The sequence below is a fragment of the Microcebus murinus genome, chromosome 8 (assembly GCF_040939455.1).
Source record: "Microcebus murinus isolate Inina chromosome 8, M.murinus_Inina_mat1.0, whole genome shotgun sequence".
Taxonomy (NCBI): domain Eukaryota; kingdom Metazoa; phylum Chordata; class Mammalia; order Primates; family Cheirogaleidae; genus Microcebus; species Microcebus murinus.
The window spans coordinates 65363881-65384828 of NC_134111.1; the positions used below are offsets into that span (position 1 = coordinate 65363881).

General features: G+C 36.4%; 2 protein-coding genes across 2 annotated transcripts in view; one reads left to right on the top strand and one right to left on the bottom strand.

The window, feature by feature from the left end:
* The window catches only part of AKAP19 (A-kinase anchoring protein 19), a 45710-nt gene extending 38177 nt beyond the window's left edge, over window positions 1–7533 (top strand). Inside the window, exon 2 of the mRNA XM_012776878.3 lies at window positions 7000–7533. Coding sequence (XP_012632332.1) covers window positions 7168–7470 — 303 coding nt within the window. The 5' untranslated portion in view covers window positions 7000–7167 and the 3' untranslated portion in view covers window positions 7471–7533. The remainder of the gene's footprint in view (window positions 1–6999) is intronic.
* Window positions 7534–11945: 4412 nt separating this feature from the next.
* HIBCH (3-hydroxyisobutyryl-CoA hydrolase) overlaps window positions 11946–20948 on the bottom strand; it is a 63939-nt gene continuing 54936 nt past the window's right edge. The window contains exons 12-14 of the mRNA XM_012776877.3: window positions 19737–19856; window positions 15356–15389; window positions 11946–12285 (exon numbers count right to left, since the gene is read on the bottom strand). Coding sequence (XP_012632331.1) covers window positions 12170–12285; window positions 15356–15389; window positions 19737–19856 — 270 coding nt within the window. The 3' untranslated portion in view covers window positions 11946–12169. The remainder of the gene's footprint in view (window positions 12286–15355; window positions 15390–19736; window positions 19857–20948) is intronic.

Consider the following 20948-nt stretch of genomic DNA (forward strand, 5'->3'; position numbering starts at 1 on the left):
ATTACTTTAATAATTTTTTTTATATAATCCTTAGGATTTTCTACATATACAATCATGGCATCTGCAAATAAAGGCAGTTTTCTTTCTCCCTCAATCTTGATGCTTTGTATTTCTTCCTTACCTCTCCTTCCTTCCTCACACTGGGTAGGACCTCCAGAACAATATTATACAAAGAAATCATGAGAATCAACATCACTGCCTTGTTCCTAACATAGGGAAAATTGTTCGGTCTTTCACCGTTAACATTAGTTTGAGGAAGGCCCTCCAATGAATACTTTGAAAATTTTTATCATGAATAGGTGTTTCATCAAATGCTTTTTCTGTTTCTATTGAGATCTGTTTTTTCTCTTTTTTATGTTACTATAGTGAATTACACTTATTCACTTTTGAATGTTATACCTCATTCCTTTTATTTCTGGTATAAATCCCACTTGGTCATGATATATTATCCGTATTCAATATGCTGGATTCAATTTGCCATTTAAAATATCTGGGTCTATATTCGTAAGAGATATTGGCCTGTAAAGTTGAGCTTTGTCTTTGATCTTGGTAACAGGGTGATTCCAGCCTCATATATAATATAATGACTTCGGAAATGTTTCTTCCTTTCTTTTCTGAGTTTGGGTAAGATTGGTATTACTTCTTCCTGACATGTTTGATAGAATTCTATTGTGCAGCCATTTGGGCCTTGGAGGTTTCTTTTTGGAAAGATTTAAATTACAAATTCAATTTTTTTTTTTTTTTTTGAGATAGGGTCTTGCTTTGTTGCCCAGGCTACAGTGAGTGCCATGGCGTCAGCCTAGCTCACAGCAACCTCAAACTCCTTGGCTCAAGCAATCCTGCTGCCTCAGTCTCCCGAGTAGCTGGGACTACAGGCATGCACCACCATGCCCACCTAATTTTTCTCTCTATATATTAGCCAATTAATTTCTTTCTATTTATAGTAGATACAGGGTCTCGCTCTTGGCTCAGGCTGGTTTCGAATTCCTGACCTCAAGCAATCCGCCCACCTCGGCCTCCCAAAGTGCTAGGATTACAGGCGTGAGCCACCATGCCTGGCCACAAATTCAATTTCTTTAATTGATATAGAGCTATCAGATTTTCTTTTTTCTTGTGCCAGTTTTAGGAATCTGGTATTGGCAAAGTTGTTCATATTTATTCCTCTGTTAGTCTTTTTTTTTTTTTTTTTTTTGAGACAGAGTCTCGCTTTGTTGCCCAGGCTAGAGTGAATACCATGTGGTCAACCTAGCTCACAGCAACCTCAAACTCCTGGGCTCAAGCAATCCTACTGCCTCAGCCTCCCGAGTAGCTGGGACTACAGGCATGTGCCACCATGCCCGGCTAATTTTTTCTATGTATTTTTAGTTGGCCAATTAATTTCTTTCTATTTATAGTAGAGACGGGGGTCTCGCTCTTGCTCAGGCTGGTTTCAAACTTCTGACCTAGAGCAACAGGCATGTGCCACCATGCCTGGCTAATTTTTTCTATGTATTTTTAGTTGGCCAATTAATTTCTTTGTATTTATAGTAGAGACGGGGGTCTCGCTCTTGCTCAGGCTGGTTTCAAACTTCTGACCTCGAGCAACAGGCATGTGCCACCATGCCCGGCTAATTTTTTCTATGTATTTTTAGTTGGCCAATTAATTTCTATTTATAGTAGAGATGGGGGTCTCACTCTTGCTCAGGCTGGTTTCGAACTCCTGACCTCGAGCAATCCGCCCGCCTTGGCCTCCCAGAGTGCTAGGATTATAGGCATGAGCCACTGCACCTCTGTTAGCCTTTTAAATGTATCTAGAATTTGTAGTAATGTCCACTTTTATATATCATGAAACTATGTGACTTCTCTTATTTTTGTATAGAGATTTGTCTATTCGAGCTTTTTAAAGAACTGGAATTGGTTCCATCAATTTTCTCTACTGTTTGCTTCATTAATTTCTACTCTTATCTATATTTCCTTCCTTCTACTTACTTTGGGTTTACTTTTCTTTTTTAGCTTCTTAAAGTGAAAGCTTAGATAAACTGTTTAAACTTTACTTCCTTTCTGTTACAAACATTTAAATCTATAAATTTCCTTCTGAGTTTTAACAATGCATTTCAAAATTTTGATGTGGTTTTTATTAATTTCCCTTGTGATGTCTTCTTTGCCCATGGGTTATTTAGAAATATGTTTAGTTTCCAAATATCTGGAGCTTTGCTGAATATTTTACTATCATTTATTTCTAATTTAATTCCGGGGGGTTGGAATATATACTCTGTAAGATTTGATGCCTTTGAAATCTGTTGAGACTATCATACAGTCAGTCTTGGTGAATGTTCCATAGGCACTTGATAATAATATGTATTATAGTTAGTGGGTATAGTGTCTTATAAATGTCCATTAACTCAAGTTGGATCATAATATTATTCAAAATGTATATTATTTTCTTTGGATATTCTATCAGTTACTGAGAAAGTATTGTTTAAATTTCCAACTATGCTTGTAGGTTTCTCTCTTCGGTTGTCAGTTTTTAGTGCTTCATATATTTTGAAGCTGTTATTAGTTATATACACATTTATGTTTAAAGTGTACCCCTTATAGATAGCATATAGTTGGTTTATGTTTTTTTAAAAATAGACTTTAGAGCAGTTTTAAGTTCACAGAAAAATTGAGCAGGAAGTGCAAAGAGCTCACACACATGGGATGTGTGTGTGCGAGCAGGCGTGTGCATGCATGCACAGACATGGCATCTCCACTGCCAACATCCCACACCAGAGTGGTGTGTTTGTTACAACTGGCGAACCCACATTGATACATCTTTATCACTCAAAGTCCACGTCATATTAGTCCACATTCATTCTTGGTGTTGTATTTTATAATCTATGGGTTTTGACAAATGTATAATGATATAAATTCACCAGTATAGCATCACAAAGAATAGTCTCCCTGCCCTAAAAATTGTCTGTGTTCCACCCATTCATCTAACCTTCCTCCATAAACCCTGGAAACCACTGGTCTTTGTACTGTCTCCAAAGTTTGGCCTTTCCAAAATGTCATATGGTTGTAATCATCATACAGTATGTAGCCATTTCAGACTGACTTAATTTAGTAATATGCATTTAAGATTCCTCCTTTCTTTCCATGGCTTGATAACTCATTTCTTTCTAACACTCAAGAATATCCCATTGTATAGATATACTACAGTTTATCCAACTGAAGGACATGGTGGTTGCTTTTAAGTTTTGGCAATTATGAATAAAGCTGCTAGACATCCCTGCGTAGATTTTTGCATGGATGTAAGTTTTCAATTCACTTGGGTAAATACCAAGAGGCACAATTACTGGATCATATGGTAAGAATATACTTAGTTTTGTAAGAAACTACCAAACTGTCTTCCAAAGTGACTGTACCTTTTTGTATTTCACTAATGAGTTCTGTTGCTCCACATTCTACTAGCATTTGGTGGTGTCTGTGTTTTAGGTTTCGCTATTATATCACTGTTGTTTTGTGATTCCTTAATGAAACAATGTTGAACATTTTTCTATATGCTTATTTGCCATCTGTATGTCTTCTTCAGATCTTTTGCCCATTTTTTAACTAGGCTGGCCAGAGTTTTGTCTACTATAGATAACAATCTTTTATTGTTAAAAGCCTATCTTTTATGAAATAGGCTTTTACAATATTTCCTCCCCATCTGACACTTGTCTTCTCATATTTTTGACCATGTCTTATGTAGAGCAGAAGTCTTAAGTTTTAGTGAAGTCCAACTTAATTATTTCTTTCATGGATCATGCCTTAGGTGTAGAATCTAAAGGTCATTGCCAACCCAAGGTCATCTAGATTTTCTCCTGTGTTATTTTCTAGGAGTGGTATAGTTTTGTGTTTTATATTTATTAATAGGTCTGTGATCTATTTTGAGTTATTTTTTGTGAAGGGTGTTAAGATCTGTGTCTATTTTTTTTGGTATGTGGATATTCAGTTGTTCCAGAACTACTATTTAGTGAAAAGACTGTCTTTCTTCCATTATATTGCTTTTGCCAAAGATCAGTTGACTATATTTGTGTGGTTTAGATCTTGTTTTTTAACTAGTCTGATCATCTCTCCCTTTCAGTGGTTATTTTTAGTCCATTTCTTTTCAAATAATTTTCTTATATGGAAGGTAGTCATTTTGCTATTTGTTTTCTAATTGTCCCATTTTTTTTCCCTAATTCCTCATTGTAAGTCATACTTGCATTACCTCTTTAGTGGTTGCTCTGTTCAATTTTTTTTTGTTTGTTTGTTTGTTTTTTTTTTTTTTTTTTTTTTGAGACAGAGTCTCACTTTGTTGTCCAGGCTAGAGTGAGTGCCGTGGCGTCAGCCTAGCTCACAGCAACCTCAAACTCCTGGGCTCAAGCGATCCTCCTGCCTCAGCCTCCCGGGTAGCTGGGACTACAGGCATGCGCCACCATGCCCGGCTAATTTTTTTTTTTTTTATATATATATCAGTTGGCCAATTAATTTCTTTCTATTTATAGTAGAGACGGGGTCTCGCTCTTGCTCAGGCTGGTTTTGAACTCCTGACCTTGAGCAATCCGCCCGCCTCGGCCTCCCAAGAGCTAGGATTACAGGCGTGAGCCACAGCGCCCGGCCTCTGTTCAATTTTTAAGAACCTTTTCTCCCAGTTTTCAGATTGGGCAAATCTATAGATTTATATTTATATTCAAGTTCATGAATCTTTTCATTTGTAATATTCAATAACCCATACAATCAATTTTTCATTTCAGATATTGTACATTTTAGTTCTAGGTTTTCATTTTTATTTTAGTTTCCATTTCTCTGACATTATTTGTTCACTATAATTGTTTTTTCCTTTATGTTCTAGTATATTTAAATAGGTACCTTGAAGTTCTATTTTTTTTCTTGATTGTGGCTCACATTTTCTTGCTTCTTTATATGGCAGTTTTTTTATTGATTTATAGACATTGTGAATAATACCTTGTAGCGAGTCTGGATCATGTTATCTTTTATTGTTTTAGAGTGGGACTATTTCTATTCGAATTTAGTAGAATATGGCTCATAGGCTAGCTGGCTGTTTTTGTAAATGAAATTTTATTGGAATATAGTCACACCCATTTGTTTATATATTTTCTGTGGCTACTTTTGTGCTACAACATCAGAGCTCAATAGTTGTGAAGTAGACCATATGTGCCTTAGCCCATTCAGGCCACTGTAACAAAATACCATAAACTAGGTGTTTGTAAACAACATAAAGTTATTTCTCATAGTTTTATAGGCTAGGAAGTCCAATATGAAGGAACTGGCATATTTGGTGAGAGCCCACTTCCTGGTTCATATATGGCCAGCTTCTCAGTGTTCTCACATGATGGTGGGGACAAGGGAGCTCTCTGGGGTTGGGATTTCAACATATGGGGAGGGGGGCATAAACATTCAGTGTATAGCAATATGATTCACAAACCTAAGTTATATGCTCTCTAGCCCTTTAAGAAAACATTTGCCAACCCCTGCTCTAAAGTATGCTCCCGACTCCTAGGATGGTGTCACATTTCTTAGTAACTAAAAGCCTTAAATGTTCAATGAGATTTCTCCACTCTGGCTGAAACTCCAAGGATTCCCAATACTGTATAACTTCTGGTATCACTGTTCAACTCTAAGTCTCAGAACAAGTAATTTTTTGCTTATAGATCCTTATAGATCTTATATAGGTTATATATAGATCTTATATAAGATCTTATATAGGTCTTATAGATCCTTATCCTGCATATGCACATCCCACCCCACAAACAAGTACCACGCAAATTTCTGCCTCCCTCCCCAAGGTTCTCTTTTCTCTTGAACTGTCTTATAAATTCCAGTTGCTTCAGTAACCGAAACCTCTGCATCTTCAACTTAGAATTGCCGCTCAACCTCCCCGTGATAATGCTGGAAGATACCCCCAAGCAGAACCATAGGACGATCAATTGTGGGATTTAACATCTTGTGTGTCCCTTCTTAGGAATCAGTCTTGCGTTGCCTGTTTCAGGTTCAATGCCTGAAAATACCTGCTGACATATTTTGTTTGGGTTTAAAATTATTTTGGGGTGAAAGTACAAATCTGGCACTACTTAAGAAAAAGCTGCTTTTGCAAAACCAAAGATCGCAGAAAATACAGGATATTCTGATTTCACTGACTTTTTTAAGTAAATTTTTCAGGTTAACTATGTCCAATTCCCTTAACCATCCCTCATAGTACAAAATAGATACTATGGTAAATCATGATACTGTTTTAAGTCCTTTCTTAAGAGAAGTTCATTCAGTGGCAACACCACTTGGGAAAGGTTAGAAGGAACATCACAAGCATTGTAGCCCACTTACCATCCAAACACCAAACAAGGGTAAGAATGAGATATTTAGGAGGAAAAAATCTTTAAGCTTATTTTAATCTGAGCTTTTCATTTATTTTCATAGAGAATTCATAAGAAAAAATAGGTGCCTTTGCTATGTCTAACCTGTGTTGTTTAGAGTTGGCACTAGTGTAAAAGCCATCATTTTTTGCTACTCTTTGAGTTGTAAATATCATACCAGGGGAGAAAGCCTGACTCTAATTGAAGTTTGGGACAGGAGGAAATTTTGATATGCTGATTTCCTTTGGCAGTATAGATCAGGGGTCAGCAAACATCTTCTGTAAAGGGCCAGACAGTAAATATTAGAAGCTTTGTGGGCCACATGGTCTGTCACAACTATTCAATTCTGCCACTGTAGCATGAAAGCAACCACAGACAGTATGTAAACAAATTAGCATGCCTGTGTTCTAATAAACTTTATTTACAAAAACAGGCTGCTGGAATTTGATCCAAGAGCTATTTGCTGACCCTTGGTATAGATAAATAAATCTAAGCTAGAAAAAGCTTAATTGTTTGCAGTTTTATAAAGTTTTCAAGATCTTTATTTGTTGAGTGATTATCTTTTTCTATTGATAAGATAAAGCTGTTGTTACATTATTTTGCATTCCATAACTTTAAAATGAAACCTCCCTTTTCTTGACAGATAAACACTACACGTGAAGAGTTTTGAAAGAAAACATCGATTACTGAAGTGACCCGGAGAGGGAAAGCATTGGTCAACATCACGTGGATGAACTGTCTTGCTTTCTAAAGATGCTACTGAAATAGTTATTGCTACTGCTTTCCTTCATTAGTCAAAGCTCTTTGTAACATGGGCTGTATGAAATCAAAGCAAACTTTCCCATTTCCTACGCCCTTTGAAGATGAGAAGCAGCGTGAGAGTGGAGAAAGCTTTATGCCAGGAGGGAGACTTCTACCTAGGATGCCTTCTTCAATTACTGTCAAAGAAGAAGTGCAGCAACCCTCGGGGATCAATCCTGTGATCCTTGAATATGCACACCGCCTGTCCCAGGAAATCTTGCGTGATGCCTTGAACCAATGGGCATTCAATAACATCACGTACTATGACATCCCATACATCGAGTGTGAGGAGCCTGATGATGCTGTAGGATGATGACACTTTCTTGAATGCATATATAGTTGGTGCTAGCTTAAATACATGGAAAAAAAGCAAAAACTGGTGTGAATAACTACAAATAACTCCATCTGGTTGTAAAACATGTCTATGATAATAATATCACTTGTGTAAGAATACCTAAGATGAAATATGTTTTAAGCAGTTCTATGTTGACAGCACTTTCTCTCCGGGCTTGGGTTAAGGGCTGAACAGAAGTCCTATGGCACCTGGTAATCAGCTGTATGTCACAGCACTTTCTTCCTGAGGCAGTAATGATATCACCAAAGAAAATGCTGAGGAATAATAAGTGCCCCCAAGTTCCAAATGGCTAAAGACACTCCTTTAAAATAAAATTTCTGTTAATTCACACCCCCAAAAAAACCCCAGATATAGAGTTTTCTCAAAATGCCTTAGCAAGAAAATGGCACGTAAGCCCTAGAGATCAGCAGTGGGTATCATTTGTCAAAACCATTTGTGTCAGGATCTCCACTTCTTAACACAAATGATCCAGCATTAGAAAGCAACCCATGTAGAAGTGGTCCACCTTGAACCCTGTCTTTAATAATTTATTTATTTTTATAGATGAAAAGCATAACCACCAACCTTGAACTTCAGGGCCCTAAACAGCTACAGCTGTTACTGGATGACTTAAGACATTGCATATAAAACCATCTTAAAAAGATAATGATTTACAGAAGCCATAACATTAATATTTATTGCATTGAATTAATAAGAAGCCCAGTGATATAACCATACAAAGAAAACAAGTATGGGTACCTTTTATAAACAGCAATCCAGTAAATCTTAAAAATAAGCAGCCTACCTGCAAAGTAGAAAGCAAAACCTGGCATCAGTACTAACTGTATATAAGTTTTACTGCCTCTGATACAGAGGGCTGGAGTATGGGCCCAGATAATGCATGAGTATTTATAATTGTATTACAAGACAGAACACTCTTTTCGAGGAGAGTATTCATGATTTTTTTTAGTGGTAATACATGCCTATAAGACATTTATAGCCATCTGCCATACTAGTTTGATGAATCTGGCTATCTTTCAGGGAAGGGGAAGTCTTTCCTTTTTCTTATTACTGTTGCAACACACACATACTTTTTAAAAGGATTAAATATTGATTAAAGATAGGTGATTTAAAAAATTGTGGGGAAGATATAACTTGTAGGAAAATTGGGACTGAGCTTCTAGAATAATCTTTTCATCAAGATTTGCTACACATTGAGTTTAAATGGAAATTAAGCCTCCGTATGTTAGATCCTTTTATTAATACACCATTGTTATTGAAATCTAAAAGGAGGCAGAAAAAGGCTTGACCTTTTTAATGAGATAAATACGTATATGAAATCATAAGCAGGTAGGAATGCTACCTTTAATTTTAGCAATACTTTGAAACCCACCATCAGAGTGAATTCCCTAAGTTACACGAGCAAAGTTATTTGAAATGAGTGATGTGCCGCTGGACACCTCATCATTCAACTTTAATTCTATCTAGTCCCAGGATTTACACTGTCCCACTGTACTTTCAGTCTAGCAACTTATAGAAAAGCAACCATTCCTCTTCATATAAGGATCTGAAATCATCAGGCTAAGGGCACAAAGTTTCCCATAAGTATAAAACATTTCCAGGTCATGAAGAGAAGTTTAGGTTTTTGAGTGTTTCCTCAGACAAAAGCTTACATGTGGTGGTTTTTCATTCATTTTATATCTCATGTCAGGATATTTGCTGGAAGGTTATTTGCTATGTTTAAAAGATATAATTAGGTATGTGGAATAGTAAGTATTATGGTGAGGACACAGAGCCACATAAAGCAGCAGGTCCCATTAAATTTGTCAGTATACACAGGGATAGTGACTAGCAGGTGTTGGTTATATCTAAACATTTCAACTTCAGGTTCCTTCTCTGCCCTGGGCCCTTAGCTCCCATGGGTGTAACAGGGATGCCTTGCAGATCCATATCTAGCAAGAAGTCTAATCCCTGTTGCTACCCTCTCTCAGCAGCTATGCCAGTATAGTTTTGTCACTGAGAACCCACTCTTGCGCCCCTGAATAATATTTTAATAGAGTATATCTTGCGTACAATATTTCCAAGAGACTTATCTTTGAAATATATGCTGCACTATATGCCAGTGAATGAACAAGCAACTACAAGACTTGCATAATCAACTAATAGATAAACCAAGTTGGGGGCAGGTGGGAGCTAAAAAAACAAATTTGTACTATATATGATAGTCATCTCATCACAATATAGTTTGACCTAATGACAAGATGGATAAGAATATCTTTGATAGGATAATTAGCCTTCTGTTATATGTTTATATTGAAATATTGGTTTACTTCATTTTAAAGGTCTTTTATGAATAAAAAAGTAGGTCTATTGAGAGGGAAGGAAACATAGCATAGAAGACCGAAAGAATTTTTAGCTACTGGAAAGGCAAACATTTGGAACATTTAGTGTAAGGGCAAGTGACCCTCTACCAGCACAACAAAGAACCTCCAGGTGGCAACTGTGGAAACAGATTACCAGAGAAAATAAAAGTGCCAATTCCTTATTTACAGAGACTTACCTAACCCCACAAACATGCTTCCCTGCTGCCTTTCGCAGTTGTTACATTTCAGTTACATGCCTTTGATCCAAGAATTCTCCACTTTTAGTTGCCTTATCAGTTCTTTGCAAACAAACTGCCTGTGATTGTTAGCACTTAAAGCACAATTTTGAAGGGGACAAAAAACAATTATCATCTTAGTCCCACAGGAATATTTTGTGTCAAACTGCCTTATTAGTATTAAAAACAGACACACTGAATGAATAAAGTAGCATAATACTCATATCCTACTTGAGATCATTGACATTTTATGAGATGAGGAAAGTATACTTTTGTATTACATAGTTTTAAAAATCAAAAGTTACAGATACTTCGTAAGTAATGTCAAGAAATAGCAATTTAAAAGCAAAGTTTTAACAAATGCTTTGTTTGCTTAATCATAATGCCCTCCTTCTACATTTGAATGACCAAATAGGACATGTCTTCCATGGCACAATGGGCTCAGAAGTACTACCTACATGTTAATTTATAAAACTCAAGTTTTATTAACAGATTCTTTTCTCTGTAGGACTTAGCTATGAAGTGGTATATTTTTTCCAAATATTTTTGTGAAAACGTTTTTTGTAACTGTACAATAAAAGTCCAGTTGCAATTAACTAGCTATGAGTTCTTATTTAACTAAAGGCAAATACTTTTAAACATTACACATTATACTTTCAAATCTTTTAACATAAAAAACACATTTTGTGCATTGATAACAAATGTGAAAGTGAATAAAAATCCATTTATACAAATAATTTCTTGGATCATTCAGGTCCAGTTTAGGAGTTTTAAGAATATACATGAAAACATGTTCAATATCATGGCATCTTTACTCCAGATCTGTTCCTGAATTTTTCAGAAGGAAAATGCTTCATGTAAAATAGATTAAGAACTGAGAAAATGTAAACAAATATCTTCTGGGCTGCAATGCAATTTTCTCCTTTATAAGAAGGGTACAGGAAATAATCTTTTATTTATCTTTCAGCTCTGTTGGCTTTTTGTTCTTACAAACCCAAAGTTTATTAGTTTCTAAGGGGTATGAGATGAAGGATAAACTATAACAAGTTACAAAATAAATGATTAACTGACCTTTAAAAATTACTCTTACCTAGAACTTTGGGTCTATAACATCTTGCAGTTTCTTGTATACCTTTAAAAAACACTTGTCAACAATACCAATTATTGAAGCTATATTTTGAACAAGTCTTTTCAATTAATATTTTCCCCTGATTTGCACATTATGTAAGTACAATTAATTTATCACACATAAGTCTGATGTAAATTACAAAAAGCAGAATGTCTCTATCTTAGAGATGGGCAGTTTCCTAATTTCTCATTATGCCAGAGTAACAAATGTTGCAAATAACAAGAAATAATGCTTTCACTTTTACCCTGAGAAGGTATTCTGATTACATGAAGGCAAAGGATGAGTTAATCATACTAGAGAGATAGCTTCATAAAAACCTTTTCTCTTTGCCCAAGATTTCTAATGTTTATAAAAGGAGCTCTTCTGCTACAGTAACCCAACTATTTAAAAATACACTCTTATATATGGAGGAAATTCTATGAGGCATTAACACAGTATCCCCAAAAAACCTTTCAGCGTATTTTTGATAATCTATACCTAAGTTTATTTAATCAACATATAAACCACTACCAAAAGCCACACATAGTTCCCATTTCAATTAGATATACTAACTCAAGAGAATCTTTAATGACCTTTGAATTTTCCCATCTTTTAAAATAGGGGTTGGCAAACTCTTTCAGACAAGAACCAGACAGTGAATATTTTAGGCTTTGTAGGCCATCCAATCTCTGTTGTAACTACTCAATTCAAAGTAGCAACAGATAATATGTAAAACATGAGGATAGCTATGTTCTAATAAAGCTTTATTTGTGAACTCTGATATCTAAATTTCATGTAAGTTTCACAAATCATAAAATATTAATTTCTGATTCTTTTCCCAACTATTTTAAAATACATAAACCATTCTTAGCTTGCAAGCTATATAAAAACAGGCAGTAAGTTAGATTTGGCCCATATGCTGTAGTTTGCCAACCACTGCTCCAAAATATACCTGGAAAAGGCCAATCACCTCAAAACTTCAAATCACTACTTCCTAGAGACTTAAAGTGATTATTCACATCTTCATCAGTAACTCCTTTTAGATCAGCTGGTTTCCACTTTGGACTCTGGTCTTTATCAATTAAAACTGTCAAGAGAAGATACAGATGTCAGTACATTTCTCTCTTGTATTACCAGATTTTAATTACTGAATTGACAGAAACTACCTTGTACTAGGCATATTTTTTATATAGCACTTTTTTCACCCAAAGTTTTTGCATATATTCTATTTTTCTTTTAAATTAAACCCCCAAGGAATTTGTATAGATAGCATTATACTTTTCATGACTGGTGTGAATATTTTCTAACTTTCTAAGCCTCACATCTAGCTTTAATAAAGCCTACTTAACTAATCCAGCAGTTGAAACATTAGAACTCTTTATTCTTCTTCAAATAAAATCGTAAATGAAACCTCCATGTTACAAAACAGCTAACACCAGAGTTGGTGTGGTTTAAAAGGAAGGCAGCAGAGGGCAGAGGTCCCAGATGAGCCACCTATCCTCCTCCACACATTGGGTATGGCAGGAAAATTAATCACTTAAGGTAGAGAGAAGGGGACTTTATACATAATTAAATGTGGATATTGTGGTTCTGCTGAATACTCCAGTTCAGACAGCTCTGAGTTTAAAAGTCAACCACCTTCAGGTCATCACAAAACCTTTTATTTCTCCTATTTCAGTGTAGTCATCACTTAGTGCAGCCACATAGTATCCCCACAGGATTGTAAGTCTGAGACAGTTTGTAACCTCTCTTATTACAGGGAGGGCAACGTCCATTTCCTGGTTGTGAAACTATACTGTAGTTACACATATGTTATTTTGGAAATGAGGTGGGGGGTATGCAGGATCTCTTATATTATTTCTTACAACTGCCTGTGAATCTACAATTATCTCAAAACTTTTTTTTTTAAAGGTATGGTTGTAGCAGCAAATTTCCAACCATGCTTAAAATGTACATAATTCTTGCAAAGAATGGAAATATTTAAATATGCAAACACTATAGTGAAATAGGAAAATCTAATTTAGCATTCAAAGGCTAAATAGTTAAAAAGCAGCAGGATGGAATCCAAGGAAGGAAGACTGCCTTGGTAGGCAGAAGGAAGCTTATATGCAATTAAATGTGATACTGGAGGTTTTTAAGGTTTGGCTGCCTATACTATGAGATTCTGGTATTGGCTCAGTGGTGATATTAAACACTGATGTTCTGATCCCTACCAATTTGAAAGTTTTATATATTCACTGGTCAGTATAAACAAAGAGCAAAGGACATTCTTTCCACAAGAATCTCTTCCTCTTTAAGTGTTCTGGCCAATACGATCTACCTCCTTGAGATCCCAATGAAGAGCAAAAAAAAAAAGAGAATATTAATCAAATCTATGTTATTTTATTTCAAGCAAACAAAATTTTTTTAGCTAAAATAGATATAGCTTAAGTTCTTGCCATGTAGGCAGCTCAAGTTTTTCAGAAGGTCTCCCAAGATACCCATTCAAACTCCATTTGGTAACTATCTAGGCTCTACTAAAATAGCCCATTTTCTTCTATACCAGAAGTAGTTTGCTGTAGATGTTAAGAGTAAGAATTTTTAATAACTATTTCCCTAATTTGCTAGCTTATTTTATTTGATATGCTAACACATTTTTATAATTAGCAAATCATAGCAAACATTTGATTATGTAAGAACACTAAACAGTTTTACACAGGATATTGCTTTCTGAATAAACAGGCTATGCTGAAAGAGGAGGCAATATATTTTATCTTCATTAAAAAGTAGCATGATAAGCACTTGCTTTATGAATCAGAACTTTGGTGCTTCTTGGTTTTAACTTTTTCCTTAAAATAACTGAGAGTACTTACCTGAAAACAATACCTTTCTTTATTAAGAAGTACTGTTATAACATATAATGAATACTTTAGCAATATAACCCAAGCCCCATACAAGTTCCCTAAAATTAGAGGTCTAGGCTATAATCTGCATGCATCAAGAATTTGCAGAGATTAGTGGGAAAAATGCATATTTTACTTTTTCTATAAAACCAAGTAAAACCAGCCTCTGACTCAACCCCATGTGTCTTCTAAAAGGGTTTGAATTAAGTGCTTATTTTTCATATATCATGTGATTGGTGTTCATAAAAGCTTAGAGCTCAGAGAACGTAACCTTTTATTCAGACAAAAAAGTATAACCAGAGTCTGTACTATATTAATATGATTAATAAAAACATAATTAAATTAGATATGCAAAGTGCATATAGAAGGAAATAACTTGTTTTATATATATAAATAACAGCTCTATATAGGCATATGTGTTACACATAAAAAGGATTTGTTACAAGTTTGCTAGAAAAAAGCAACCACTTGCTTTCTCTAAATATTCTGACTTTGAAAATAAGCAAAAATGGAAAGTATTAATAAGAACATCAGCAAATGTTACTAATTATGTCATATGTTTTTCCCCCAGCAATGTTTAACTGCTCAAGTACAGGCAAGAAGGTGGATAATAGGGTTTAACCATTGCTTGATTTTGCCAGGCCAGGACAAAACAGGGAGGAAGGGTAGGAGACTTGAGGGCTTTTTGCAGGGGAATAAATGCATGTTTTAAAAGCCTCAGTAGCAGGATGAGTTCCCAAATTTACACTGCACTTATCAGAGGTGCAGAATTATCATAGAAGCAGAATTACCTCTTAGCATATAAATTAGGGAGCAGTGCCACAGTATGTGAATTTTTTTAAATAATAGTAGTTTCAAGGACTGATCTTGCCTCATATGCCAGATGGTAATATTTTTTAAAAACACACAATTTTGCAAACTTTATAAAGGTTTGATTTCACTAAAAATAACAACTTAATAACTATAACTATTTAATAACTATAAATAAAATAACTATTTAAAAATAAATAATAAGGTTGATTATCCCTTGTCCAAAATGCTTGGGACCAGAAGTGTTTCAGATTTTGGAATACTTGCATCATACTTATGCTCCAATGGGTATGTCCTTTGAGTGTCATGTCAACACTCAAAAATTTTTGGATTCTGGAGCGTTTAAGATTTCAGATTTTTGGATATGAGATGTGCAACCTTTATCATCTTTAATTAATAATAGTACATGCTCACAAATCTATTTCCCTAATAGCCAGGAAGGAAACACAACTATTTGTCACTTACCAGCTCTAACGCCTTCACCAAAGTCATGACCTCCCTGAAAGAAAATTGAGATTAAAGGGGAGTAATTTCTAGGTATTCTTATTCCTGGTGATCATCTCTCTCCTCCACCCACTTCAGCCTCCCACTCTCATGGCCACAACCTGAACCATGACATTCAGAGAGTGGGATATCAGAAATCCCAGCACCAGCTGAACCCTAACATGTACTCTGCCTACATTTGAGCAGCTAAATCTTGCTACAGAAAATCATACAATTGTGACTCGTTCCATTTAAAATTCATGATCACAAATCTCAAACAGGCATGGAAAACTGAACAATCCATGATATCTTCCACACTCCCAAAGATAATGATTTAAACTGTTTTCTCCCCTCTTAAGCTCTACCCCTAGAGCACACTCTACTCTTACTACAAGATACAAAGTCTTGTCTTCCTACCACTAAAACACCTGCAGCTAACTACACCTGTCTTCCCTTTCATGACTATGGAGGAAGAAATCATTCCCCTTTCAAAGGCCAGTCCTCATCTGCTCTCCAATTCCCATCCCCTCTTGCCTCCTCAAGGGATTATCCACGTGTCCTCCTTTTCCTGGCATCATCAATGTAGACAATACAACTGAGCAGCTGAGTGCTTATAGTTCAAATGCCTGGATTCACATCCTCGTTCTACTACGTAGTAACCATGTGTCCTTGGGCTAGTAGTTTTGCTAACCCCCCATTTCCTTACATGAAATGGCAATATCAACATCATCAGATTATTTTAATCCACATCCCAGTACAGTGTCCGGCACATAGCAAGTGTTCGGCAAATGTTAACTATTATTATCAATCTCTACTGGATCATTCCCAACCATTTACAATGATGTTCTGGTACTTTCCATCTTACAAAATAAAAAAGAAACCTCACTTGATTCCACAGTCCCACCATCTACCCCATTTCTGTTTCAAGAGGAGTTGTGTACACATATTGTCTCTACTTCTTCACATCCCATTTTCTCACTTCCTCTCCAACTTACTGCACTTAAATATCTGCCACCACCACTCCTCTAAAATGGCTTGCCAACAACACCTACAACTTCAGTGTCGTCAAGTTCAAAGGACACTTCTAACTTCATCTATAGACACTTTGGCAGTATTCAACAATGTTCATCACTCTCTCCTCCCCAAAACATTTCTCTCCTGCTTTGTGACACCACATTCTCCTGGTTCTCCTACCTCTCAGTCCTTTTTTCCCCTCCCTCTGCTCTTTCTGTATCCCACCACAAAATGTTGAAGCTCTTCGGGGCTCAGCTCTGGTCTCTTTCATTTTCTTTCTATGGGATCTTATCCATTCAGTGCTCAACACATGACCTTGGTGATCAGTTCTGTTAAAGTAGAAGATCACGGCATTCCTCTGCTCAAAACCATCCAGTGGCTTTCCATTTTACTCAGGACAAAAGCGAAAGTCCTTACAGACCCCTTCATGGCCCTGTACACTCTGCACAACAGCCCTTCCCTACATTGCTCTCTCTGGCCTCATCTCTCACTTTCCACCCCTCTGCACAGCCTCCTCACCATTCCTAACGCAGGTGGGCACATTCCTGCCTCAGAGCTTTGTACCTGTGGTCCCCTCTGCCTGGGATGTTTTTCTTCCAGACACTTGCATGGCTTACTTCCTCACTTCTTTAAAATCTTCACTCAAAGAATATCTCAGTGAGGTCTCCTCTGGTCATTCTGTCTACATTCTATATCCCATCCTCCTTGATTATTTGTTCTTAGTATTTGTAATTATATACTATATATTTTATGTATTTATCTTTTTTACAGTCTATTTCTCCACTATACAGTAAGTGTTCCATTAGGGTAGGGGTCTTGTGTGTTTTGTTTACCTATGTATTCTCAGTCCAACAGTGCCTAGCACATAGTAAGCACTCTTCTTTAGTAAACAAATTCCCAAGGTATTTTTTTAATTGATGCTAGTGTCTTTCAGACTTAATCTCTAACTCATACCTCTAAGCTCCAACTCCTAAACGTATTCTCTCCCTCATATCCATCATCAAATCCTATCAATTCTATTTCCATTTATCTCAAATTTATTTCTCTCCATTGCCAGCATGCTACTCTAGTCTAAACCACTACTATTTTACTCCTAGATCACTGTAGTAAGCTCATGTCAGGTCTGTACATCCACTGTTTTTTATTTTGTGAGACAAGGTCTCGCTCTGTTGCCCAGGCAAGAGTGCAGTGACATCATCATACTCATTACATCCTCAAACTCCTGGGCTCAAGCAATCCTCCTGCCCCAGCCTCCTGAGTAGCTGGGACTACATGTGTGTGTCACCATGGGCCAGCTGATACATCTACTCTTGAACCCCTCCCTATCTCCACTCAGCCATAATTTCCTTCTTAAAGCAAATCAAATCAAATGAAAAATAAAATCACTCCTTATTAAACCCAACAAGCTTTTTCAACATACTCATTTCTCCTCCTTTAGGTCACAGATCTCAAAGATGTCTTCCCCGACCTACTTAAAGCAGGCTTCCCTTTGCCTCCCAACTCCCTCTTGTCCCTGGCATCATTCTCTTCTGTTACCAACCCTGTGTGTTTCCTTTAGAGCACTTACCACAATTTATAATTATTTTATACTTATTTTGTTTACTTGTTCTTTACAGTCTCAGTAGACTAAACGCCATGAAAACGAAGCACTGGTTTTTTTTTGTTTGTTTTTTACTTTTTTTTTTTTTTTTAAAGATGAGGTGTCAGTCTGTTACCCTACACTAGAGTGCAGTGTGGCACGATTACAGCTCACTGCAGCCTCAAACTCCTGGGCTCAAGTAATCCTTCTGCCTCAGTCTCCTGAGTACCTGGAACTATATATGCTCACGCCACCACACTCGGCTATTTATTTTTATTTTTTGTAGAGACAGGGTTTCAGTATGTTGCATAGTCTGATCTTGAACTCTTGGCCTCAAGGGATCCTTCCCCCTTCAGCCTCTGAAAGTGCTGGTATTACAGGTGTAAGATTGAAGGGCCAAATCTATCTATTTTCAAACTTGCCTATCTTTAAAAAATTCCTTTTCTAACCAATATTTTACTGTGAAACTTAAAAAATACGAGAAACTTTAAAAGATTTATGAGCAAAAGTTATCTGAAAAGAAATTTAGAAGAAAGAGGCTATTCTATTATGTAGTTTGCAAACCAGTAGACATAACCTTTGGTTTAAAACAAAGGCTTTCTTCCAGAGAACAGAGGGAGGGTTTACCTTTTATAAAAGCAGTTTCCACCCAGGTTCCCACTCAGGTCTCGGGACCGTTTTCTTATTCAACAACATAACCCTAACATTTAGCACAGTGCCTGGTACATAATTAACATGTCTGCTGAGAGGATGAAGGAAGGAATCAATCAATCTAGGCAATGCACTAAAAGTGCAATGGGAACTGTGGACTGACTGTGTGAGGTATGCAGGAGAGTGGCCAAGAGCACTGGCACTAGAGTAAGACTGCCTGGCTTCACACGCCATGTCTCTGCCACTTAACAGCTGCATGACCTTAGGAAGGGTACTTCTCTATGCCACAGTGTCCTCATCTGTAACATGGAGACAATCATAGTACCTATCCTTCTAGAGCTACTGTGAGATTTAACAGAGAGAATGCACATAGAGTGCCTAGCATAGTACGTGCACATAATAAACACTCAACAGACCTCAGCTGCCATTTACATCCTATAAGAGTAAGTTTAAGACACTGCAACTAGAGCTTTATTTCTAATTAGATGAAATGCTTTAAGTATCTTAATAACTATTTCAAGACATTAAAGTATATTGGGGGTATATTAGTATATTAAAGTATATTAGGGGGCTGGATGTGGTGGCTCACACCTGTAATCCTAACACTCTGGGAGGTTGAGGCAGGAGGACTGCTTGAGAGGAGAAGTTCGATATCAATCTGATCAAGAGTGAGACCTCATCTCTATTAAAAATAGAAAAAATTAGCCAGGTGTGGTGGTGTACACCTGTAGTCCCAGCTACTCGGGACGCTGAGGTAGGAGGATCACTTGAGCCCATGAGTTTGAGGTTGCTGTGAGCTAGGCTGATGCCAGGGCACTCTAACACAATGACAGTGAGAAACTTTGTCTCTAAAAAAAAAAAGTATATTAGGAATGTCTGCCTGCTGGTTATTAAACAAATATTCCCTTTAGTCTGTAAGTTTATTAATCTAAAGGCTTAATAAAAATCTGGGTAGCAGTATTTCCACACAGTTAAAGCTAACTGGCCTGTTGTGTTTTCGTAAATGTACAGGTATTAAAATTTTTAATTTTCATGTTTATATTGAATGTATTTTACATGTTCTACAATGAACACTTACTACTTTCATAACTAACAATGACAATTTAAAAAAAATCTTACCATACAAGCTTGACTTAGCCGATACTCCATAGTTAATACTTCCTGCAAGGTCTTTGAAGACCCCTCCATGAGTTGCCTTAGTGTGATCTTTAGAGAGGTTGGAGACATCTTATTAATTACCTTTTAGAGGGAAAAATACTAGTTTTAGCCCAGCAGCTCCTTTATTGTCTATAATAAACTGTATTTCCATATAAATCATATTAAAATATGCCCCTTAATAGTACTTTCATATGCCAAAGTCTCATAAAAGATTATACCTTAACTTAATTCTGCCAAAGCAACAAATAAGTTTTCTAATCTATTACAAAAACATTATTCCACCAGACAGAATAAATTCTGTCCCTATAACTTAAGCAATAAAATAAACCTACATTTGTAGTTTGCCTGGCATGAATTATGATCCCAACTAGCTAATTAATAAAATCAATACACATATTATAAGCTACTCATATTCACAGAGGACATTTAGTTTTATAATGTAAAGAAGGTGAAGGAGTAGTGATACACATCTTCATTCCCAATTTGTGGCTAAGAAGAAATGTCATAACTCTAGTCTTCACCTAAAAATAAATCTACTTACCCTGGAAGTAAGGAGAGAAAAGAAGTTACTGTGAGGCATTCTTTTATGGCATTTAATAAAATAAGAATTACAGATTTGCCTCCTTCGCTACAATGCTATGTGCCACTCCTTTTGAACGTAAAGATGTTATCACTAGTTCCAATACACGTGTATGATTGTAATGTCAACAGCTGCCACAAGAGGTCATTACATGCTGTGTGCACCTGATGCCTGCCCTTTGCTTTGTAATTCAAAGCAGTTTTCAGGCTTATTGTTGAATGGTCTCAAAGGTTTAGACTTTGAGTTCAAACAATTCTCCACTTCAGGATTCTGTATTCCTTTGTAGCATCCTTAAGTCTGGCAACCAGATTCAAGGAACAGACTGAATGGACAGGACAGTATCTTACCTAGCAGTTGCCAGAGATTAGACGACTACTATACAGGAAAAATTCAGAGGTTAGTATCCTACCTATAGCCACAGTGCTGCTGAAGAGATGGAAAGAAAAATGATTAAGGGCTGTGATAAAAAACAGTTCTTCGTGGGAACTCATTCTCTGCTCTGGGTACTTTATGGACATTATCCCACTTAATGCCCTTGAGAACAATCCTGCTCGCCTTTCTTGTTGCAGGCCGTGGGGACACAGGGACAATGG